We start from the raw sequence: 9,341 nt of genomic DNA, 5'->3' as shown, positions 1-9,341 counted from the left end.
GTCATCTTTTGCCGGGTCTAATGTTATTTATACATAGAATTTTCAACGTTTTTTCTATCCTTATTCTTGCTCAATTAAAAAAATATTTTGGCGTATATAAAATTGAAATAAAATTCTCTGCCTCCTAAACGACATCAAATGTGCCACAATTGGGTATCACGAATCGTTATATATGATGTGCAGTTAATATTCATATTTTCTTTTATACAGAGGATGCTTCAGTTTTGACAGGAAAAATATTTTTTTGAAAACCCTCTCACTCGGTTATTTCAAAACGGTAACCACGCTTCCCTAGAATGTGCAATAATTTAGCATTAAAATTTTTCTTATTCTAACAGCAAGCGTTTCTAGAATGCAGTATGGCGAAATGTGGTGTAGTCATTACCGACCCGTTTGTGCAGCTCCATCTATCTCAAGCACTCCTCGGCAATTTGGAATTGTCATATTATAAAGAGGGCGTAGTGTAGGTTACCTGATTAGTCATGAAAAGTCCATTTAAAAGAAAATTTGAAATAATAGCAATGTGTCTAACATGTTGTCATCATATCTTCTAGGGATTAGGAATTTTCAAATGGTCCTCCTCCAATGACTACTCGGTTTGTTTGTTTGTTTGTTTGTTTTTTCATCCCGAGCAGGGCGGTAGTTAGAGGAGTGTAAAGTGTGTGACACCCCTCAATAGCCATTTGGTTAATCAATTGCCAAAATATGGCGATTTTCGCCAAAAAAAGTGGTTTTCAGTGATTTTGTATCCTGACATGGGCAAACAGGGAGTAAAGAAATAATTGGGGAAAATACCCCCTCCACCCAACCGTGGCGCCGGGGCTGTGGCGCCACCACAGCAAGGGAACAAAATGAGGGTAGAGATGAAGATGACAATGTGATGAATATATTGGTATATACGTCTTTTTGGTCCTATAGCACTATCGGTGCCCGAAGAGGTATCGATGACACTTTTTATTGTACCCTGAATATTTGAAGAGCTTGTTTCCAAAAGGCGCTAAATCCATATTAGTGAAATAGGAGAAAATCAACGTTTTTTAAATTAAAAGCCTTATTGGTATTTATTCATTTATTTTTTGGTTTTAAATGTTAGTTCTCATGTCAGTAACTACAAAAACACCTATTTTTGAGATCCTGATTATAATGTTTAATTGTAAGTAGTCTTTTATTAAACAGCTTGAAGTGGATTTAGCGCCTTTTGGAAACAAAATATCCAATAACCGTGGATTTAGCGCCTTTTGGAAACAAAATATTCAACGATATTCAAAATAATTTGCAAAATTAAACAAAATACGTACAAATATTTTTTTATATAGCAAACTGCACTTTATTTCAACAATGTAATGATATTTATTCACTGAAAGCTTGAAAATGTGAAAAAATTGTGCAATTTTTTTTCAAAAAATTTACAACGAAAATTCTGTCAAATCATGCAATTTTACACGCAAATTGTCGTCTGTGCTTGCTGGGAGTGTACTAGTGTGTGTACAAGTTGAAATTCTAAACTTTTGTGATTTAAATTTTGATCAATAGTTGCCTTGTCAACAGGAAAATAGTCCTATGCAATTTTAGTCTTTAATGGCCTACTGAGCACGGTGATTGGTCGAATGGATTTAGCGCCTTTTGGAAAAAAACTGAAATGGAGTTAGCGCCTTTTGGAAAAAAAGTCAAAATTCTGGCCCACCCTGTAATGGGATTGAGCTCCTTTTGGAAAAAATAGTTTGATTCCGTGAAACTAATGATGTAACACTATACATTGGTACCAATAACTCAATTTTTTCCAAAAGTGGATTTAGCGCCTTTTGGAACCAAGCTCTTCATTTGTACAGTGCATTTCATTTTTATTTAAATGAAAAACAATAACACTATTCAAATGTTAATTATTATGCTTGTTACAATTTATTACATCTCCAGGGAGTAATGTTAAGAGTGATCGGTACCTAAACGGGCACCGATAGTTCTAAAGGACAAAATTCGATGTGGTGCCTTAAAAATTATAACAAAATGAAGGATAGATTACATTCTTGAGATTTTAATGGATAATTTCAAGATTAACAATGCAAATGTACATGCTTTTTTTATTAAATGTAAATTACCTTATATAACACACAACAAATTAAATTAAAAGACTATACCCAGCAAATCCAAAACATTTTGCAGATAGCGTTTAAATGTCGGGTTATTAAGGATATTATAAAATGGGATAAAACTTTAGATATTATTCAAATCATTTTGGTAAACTTGCTTCAACACATCATAATATAATGTTATTTAAGTTTTGACAAAATACATGTACTGTGCAAAATGGTTTGTCAAAAACAAATTACAATGATATTTTGAAAACATTTTTAAAATGTTGTGGCAGTGTTTTTGTTTTTAGCTTTTTTCATAAAAAGCCTTTTAAAAACGCGTTCATTAACCTTATAACCCGACATTTAAACCATTGAAAACGGAAACATGATGTTTATAACATGTTTATAACGTTTTTAATATATTTTGTGTTTGCTGGGTAGGGGATGATCACCACAAGATGATACAATTTTATTTGGGTACATTCATCAGAGTTTTTCTAGTACGCATAAATTACCTACATGTATGTCTATATTACCTGCATGCATGCCTGATCGAGAGCCTCCCCCCACCCTTCACTTTTTGCTATCAAAATGGAGACTTTAGCATCAAAAGAAAGCTCATATTTCTCCATGTAGATATAAATAAACAGGAAAATTATTTGTTCCGAAGAGCAGATTTATCTCGAAGGTTTGTTATTCCGAAAGTGTTTTTCTTAAAATGGGTATTTTCTTAGTCGTTATTCGGCAAAGTGACGAATCGAGAATTTTGAGCAAATTGAGTTTTTGTATGATTATGTTTCCGGTTATCTTATATTTCCAACAAAAATTATTGATTAATCTTACACCTCGATGTAGTTATTGAAATTTTGATTTGGACGAATCGCGCCTAAGTGCGATAAATGAATTCGGCAGAGAGACGAATCGTATACTTAGCTGTGCAAATCAGGTTAACTTCCATAATATACATTTCAAATGAGTGCTCACGAATGTCCTAAATTTTTGAAGGATTAATGGAATACGGTAGTACAAAGATTTTCAAACGCCATTTACTCAGAACAGCAATTTTGTGTATTCGGCACTCTGTCGTGTTCATAACGATATGTATGAGGTGTCGTTGCTCCGAAATATTAATGAGTGTACATGTTTGAAATTTTACATTTAGTTCTTACTTAGTGTGTTACTACGCTAAAACGTCAGTATTCATTTACAGTTTTTTGTTTTTGTTTTTTTTTTTTTTTTTGAGTACATATCTGACACATAACTACTTGTTTATTAATGTTCAATTGTGCTTCAACCATATAAAGGTTAATTATTTGTTTCATGTTATATTGTATAATATAATGTTTATTCGGGATAAACCAAATATACACACAAGCAATAGAAATAAAACAATACATATTTACATACAAAGGCCATTCAGTACTTTAACTTGAAGTATGGGGTTGCTAAAAAATCCTTTTTGACTGCATTTTGTATCTACCTCACAGAATTGTATTACAAACATTTGTTCATTTATTATATTATATACTATTTATTATAATACGCTTTGAAGTCAACTTAATTCATTTATTGTACTTATTTAAAGAAAAGTGGCAAAAATCTATCACTGATAAACACTGGATAATGGAGTTTCATAATTTTTTTACATAAAGGAAAACCATATTCAATTATTTAATACAGGGCAATTATCTACGTTATGCTATAGAAATAGTAATAGTATAGATCATTATCGTTAACAAGTTCATTGCATAACATTACACAATGCAGAACTGCTACAAATGTACATTTAATGTTATACACATTGTTAGCGGCGAGGTAATGGAATATTCCAGAAATTAACTGCACCCCCTAAGAAAGACTTTTTTACTTTAAAACTTGAGAATTCCGTGACCTAGTCATTTGAAATGAACATGATACATTTTGAGAATTCCCACTCCTAATTGACGATCATTTTCTTGGGAATTCCCAAGGGGAACTTATGCTTATATTGTTGGGAATCCCATGTCTTCTTTAGGGGATGCAATTAATTTCTGGAATTTAAGAGCAATAACCTTGTCTTGGTCTCAATCTCGGTCTCGGACCTGTTGGTCTCGGTCTTGTTCTCGGCTCTCCTGGTCTCATGTTCGAGACCGGCAAAATATCATCGTTCTGGTTATCAGACAGCCATTCTGCTCAAACAGTTTTCATAAATTGAACCATTAAATATTAAATATTAACTTTTAAAAACCCACGGGACCTACTCATTATTAGGTCCGATTAGTAATTGTTCGAAACATCATATGAATTCATTGTGAACAAAATCTATCTCATTCTCCCGAATAAATTTCGTTAAAATCTTCTTTTTTTTTTTTCAATTTCATTGCTGGATTTGTCCAAATAAACATAAGAATGTTTGCCAAAAGTGGCAACATTACAGTTAATTTCAGCAAACATAGAAACAGTCTCGGTATCGGTCTCAGATAGGCCGATGTCGACTACAGCACTGGACACGGGTGTAGGGGATCGGTCTAGACAATCCTTACCTTCGGTGTCTGACACATGACTTAGATAGTTATAATGTATTATTGATACTATTTTCAAGCAAGGTCTCAGTCTCGGTCTTGGTCTCGGACCTGTCGGGTGCAGTCTTGGTCTCAGTGTCGGACCAGCCGGTCTTAGTCTCGGTCTCGGTCTCGGAATGATCGGTCTCGGTTTCGGTCTTGGTCTCGGACTGATCGGACTCGATATCGGTCTCTGATAGGCCGGTATCGACTACAACACTGGATCCGGGCGTAGGGGATCGGTCTAGATTACAATACGGAACTTTAATCATTTTTATTGCTCCAGTCAAATGAAATAGCATTCCCATGAACATGACGCCTACAATATATCCACAGCAAACTACGGCGGCTGTTGGTATACCGTACCAGGTATTATAACCACCAACAGCATACCAAGCAGTGAACAATGATATGTTGGCTATGAATTGTGTAGTCAGAGCAACACACATCCATATGAAGGAGAAGTAAACATCGCTTATTCTGGAGAAGAACCACCAAAATGGACCTATGAACATGCTAGGGAAGCTGCTAATTACTAAAGTCTCAAACAAATAATACAAGAGATCCCCTAATATATTATCATAGCCCTCATTAGGACCATAATAATATGAAAACATCGTTAATTCTATAAAAATCACCACCCAATATACAGCGATAACGGGAAAAATTTTCCAGGTGTAATAAGATGCAAAGAGTGCCATTGATATCACAGTTGGAGAAATTGTCAGTAGAAGCCACACCAACAGACAAACGTGAGCAGCTAGCCATTTGTTGTATTTACCATCTAACATGTTACACCAAAGATCTTTGATATATTGTATTGAAAGTGTTTGATCTGACATGTCGACGATGTTTAGGCCTACGGCTGTCATTGAGATAATGTCTCTGTCTTCTTCCACGTACACTGATCGGGTTACCCATATCAACGAAATCAAGGAGAACACTGCACTGACAACTGAGAAAAAAGAAAGAAAAAAAGTTGCGCCAGGTATATCGCAAAAATATCAGATAAAACACATCACCTTATTTTGAGATTGGATACTCACTCAGAAAGCCTATATCATGCTCAGGAGAATGGTTCCAAAAGAGTTCCAATGCTAAAGTATTCTTTTCGGGAATACCGATGTTACCTTCAATGTAAGCATCGCGAAATTTTTATATCCCTAACCCTAACCTAACCCTAACCCTTACTCTAACCTTAACCCTAAATCTAACCCCTAACCCTAAACATTAACCTAAACGTTAACCCTAACCCTAAACACTAAAACAAAACTTTATATTTCGTGATAATGCTTTCATGAAGGTAGAACTGGAACGACCGAGCAATAATTAACACAAACAAATCAATAAACTGAAAATAAAAGACCTGTTGTGAGTGATTTACTGGGATTACCTGTGTTGGAAATTTAGTTCAGGCATTACTGGTTGACACTCGATAGTGTGCCCAATAAAGACTTAGTTACCGGCCAGTTCCAAAAATTGCTTAACTATACATGTCCTATGGAGACAACCGATCCTTTTGTGACATGTCCATTCACCCATATAATAATAGCAATCAGATTTTGGGATGGATGTTTACACAGTGATTTAGAGAAGAAGCTATGGGTCTTTTAATCTTTTCTGTTTCGGGAGCTCTATTGTTCTAAAACCAAACTTTATATTTCGTGATAATGCTTTCATGCAGGTAGAACTGGAATGACCGAGCAATAATTAACATAAACAAATCAATAAACTGATGAGGAAAAGGATGACTTTTATGATCAGTTATCAGACACAATCCAAGGGGTAAATTCGGATGACAACCTACTGGTTATGGGAGATTTCAACGGAAGAGTTGGAAACCAGAGGACACCATGGAAAGCACACCTCGGCCCACACAGTGACCACAATACCAACAGAAATTACAACGGTCAACTAACACTGGAGCTATGTGCTCAGCATGGACTGTTCATCACAAATACATTCTTCCAACACAGAAAAAGGCAAATTTACACCTGGTATAAGTGGAATGACCTAGAGCAGGCATCACAGATATACTTCATTCTTGCTAGGAAATCACACCAAAGACCTGTGATTGACTCCAAAGCCATGCCCAACATACAGGTGGACACTGACCATCGTCCAATCATGTTGGAAACCAGGGCACCACACCAACTAAGAAACAGGAAGCCAAAAACAGTGACAACCACTATCAACTGGAAGAAATGGAGATGGCACAGAAAGTGTGTGACAATCTTTCAGACTGGAAAGGTACAGCAGAGGAGGAGTGGAACTTGTTCAAAACCTCACTAACAGATACATTGAAAGCAAAGTGTGGGATAAAGAAGGCAGGAAAAGGTGATAAGAAAGGAACTGCATGATGGAATGACACAGTGAAGGAAGCCATCAAAGTAAAGAAGAAACTCTTTAAGCAGTGGTCCAGAACGAAGTCTCAGAGTGATTATGACAAGTATAAAGAAGCAAGAAAAGAATGTAAGAAAGTGGTTAAAACAGCTAAGAATGCATCTTGGCAGGAATATGGAGAATACCTAGCAGAGAAATGTGAGAAATCACCCAGAGAATTCTACAAGGCCGTAAAAGCTGTCAGACAAAGGGATAAACCTTTTGACCCCACATCACTGATAAATGATGAAGCTGGAAACCCACTCACTGACCAAGAAGACATAAACAACAGATGGGAGGAATATTTTGATGGTCTCCTCAACTTCGGGGATAGTCAGCGCTCCCAGGAACCCTTCAATCCAGGTTTTCCTGATGAAGAGGAACCCTCTATCTTGGAAGATGAAGTTCGAGCTGTCGTGAAAGAATGTGCCAAAAATAAAGCAGTCGGTACTGACGACATAACAACAGAAGCCATCCAAGCATGTGGAGATGTTGGAATCAAGTGGCTGAATAGAGTCTTCAATGCAGTATGGGAGGAGAGAGCAGCACCTGATGACTGGCAAAAGGCGATAGTGATACCAATCTGGAAAAAGAAAGGAAGCAAGAGAGATTGTGAAAAATACAGGGGCATCTCCTTGCTGAGTCAAGCCGACAAGTTGTTTGCAAAGATCACAGAGAGAAGAATTCGACCCCTAGTGGAGCTGCAACTACGTGAAACACAGTTTGGCTTCAGGAAAAACAGGGGATGTACAGATGTCATTTTGCGCTACGACAGTTATGTGAAAAGTGTATCGAGTTCAACCAGGAGCTGCACATGATATTCGTAGATCAAGAAAAGGCTTTTGATCGGGTGGATAGAGAACAGTTGTGGGCTGTAATGGAGGGCTATGGTGTAAGAGGTCAACTGCTAGATAATGTCAGAGCTCTATATAAAGATAGCAAATGCAAGGTGAGAACCAGAAGTAGGCAGTCAAAGTGGTTCCCAGTAACATCAGGGGCACGTCAAGGCTGTGTGCTGTCGCCGCTGCTCTTTTTGATTTATATGGACAAGATCGCCAAGGAAGCAAATCCAACTAGTGGAGAAATAAATGAGCTTCTCTTTGTAGATGACCAGAGCCTCATCCACAAGGACTCAGCAGGTCTTCAAGATCATACCAACAAACTAAATGCAGCATGTGAGAAATATGGCATGAAAGTCAGCATAGCCAAAACAGAGACCATGGTGGTTAGTAGATTACCCAAGGATATTGACATCACCATTAACAACAGCAAGCTAAAACAGACAAAGGAGTTTAAGTACTTGGGAAGTATCTTTTCTGAGGATGGAAGTATCACCAGAGAATGATAGAGACACAATGTCAAAAGGCCAACAATATTATCTACCAACTAGGCCAGCTTCTCACACATCCTGCAATACCGATGGATACAAAAGCAAAACTCATCAATGCCATATTTTTCCCAACTCTCTGCTACTAGTGCCAAACATGGACTCTCAACAAAAGAACAACCCAAAAGTTCATCACCTGTGAAATGAGATGCCTACGAAGAGCAGCTAATAAGTCAAGAAAGGATAAAATCAGGAATGAGGATATCAGAAAGATAGTGGGCACCACACCAATCACAGAATATGTTGCAAAACAACAAGATAGATGGTTCGGTCACCTTATGCGAATGGCCCTAGTCAACCTGCAGCAAGAACATATAACAGCAAAACAACAGGAACTAGGGCTAGAGGAAGACCAAGGAAGAGGTGGGCAGATGGAGTAAAGGAAGTATTCTCAAGTCATGGAATTACCATGAGTGAGGCTACCCGACTCGCCCAGGATAGAAAGTTACATTTCCCCACGACGCTATGAAAGGCAAAAGTGGTGTATTAAAGTAAGTATTGTTCAGAAACGAAAACGCAAGGACTTCATTGTTACGTTTGGCACATCATGCTTCTCATTTCAAGAGGTAATAATAGGTGCTGTCAATTACACTTATGTCTGTCAATAAAGGTTGGATAAGTCATTTATAATGCAACACTGGTGCTTCAAGTGGGCAATCTTACTCATGTCTCTCATTTAACTAGGCCTACATCAGGTCCGAACGAAAATTTGATGTCATTCTGGTCTATATTAATGTGACATTTAAAAAAGGACCACTCCCTCTTCTCCTATCGCTTTCTTCTCTTTCTAGTCTGTCTGTCTCTCCCCCTCCCCAACTCTCACCTGTGTCATCTTTTGAATTACGTGGATATCTGAATTTTATTGGATGTTGTATTTCCTTTACCCTTCTCCCCTCTCACTGTTTTAGCAGTAGGCCTATTATCAACGTGGAAAAATCAAATAACTTCCTCCCTGCTCTA

At 37.1% G+C, this 9,341-nt stretch overlaps 1 protein-coding gene across 1 annotated transcript; it reads left to right on the top strand.

Moving 5' to 3' along the window:
* Nucleotides 1–5,297: 5,297 nt before the first annotated feature.
* LOC140144626 (uncharacterized) lies at nucleotides 5,298–7,812 on the top strand. Its single transcript, XM_072166440.1, has 2 exons — nucleotides 5,298–5,364; nucleotides 6,986–7,812. Exons 1-2 carry the CDS (start codon nucleotides 5,298–5,300, stop codon nucleotides 7,810–7,812), a joined length of 894 nt encoding a protein of 297 aa, XP_072022541.1.
* The last annotated feature ends 1,529 nt before the right edge of the window (nucleotides 7,813–9,341 follow it).

This window comes from Amphiura filiformis, unplaced genomic scaffold, assembly GCF_039555335.1.
Source record: "Amphiura filiformis unplaced genomic scaffold, Afil_fr2py scaffold_67, whole genome shotgun sequence".
In the NCBI taxonomy this organism is placed as follows: domain Eukaryota; kingdom Metazoa; phylum Echinodermata; class Ophiuroidea; order Amphilepidida; family Amphiuridae; genus Amphiura; species Amphiura filiformis.
Note: the sequence above shows the minus strand (reverse complement) of the source record. Positions and strands in the feature narration are given on the sequence as shown.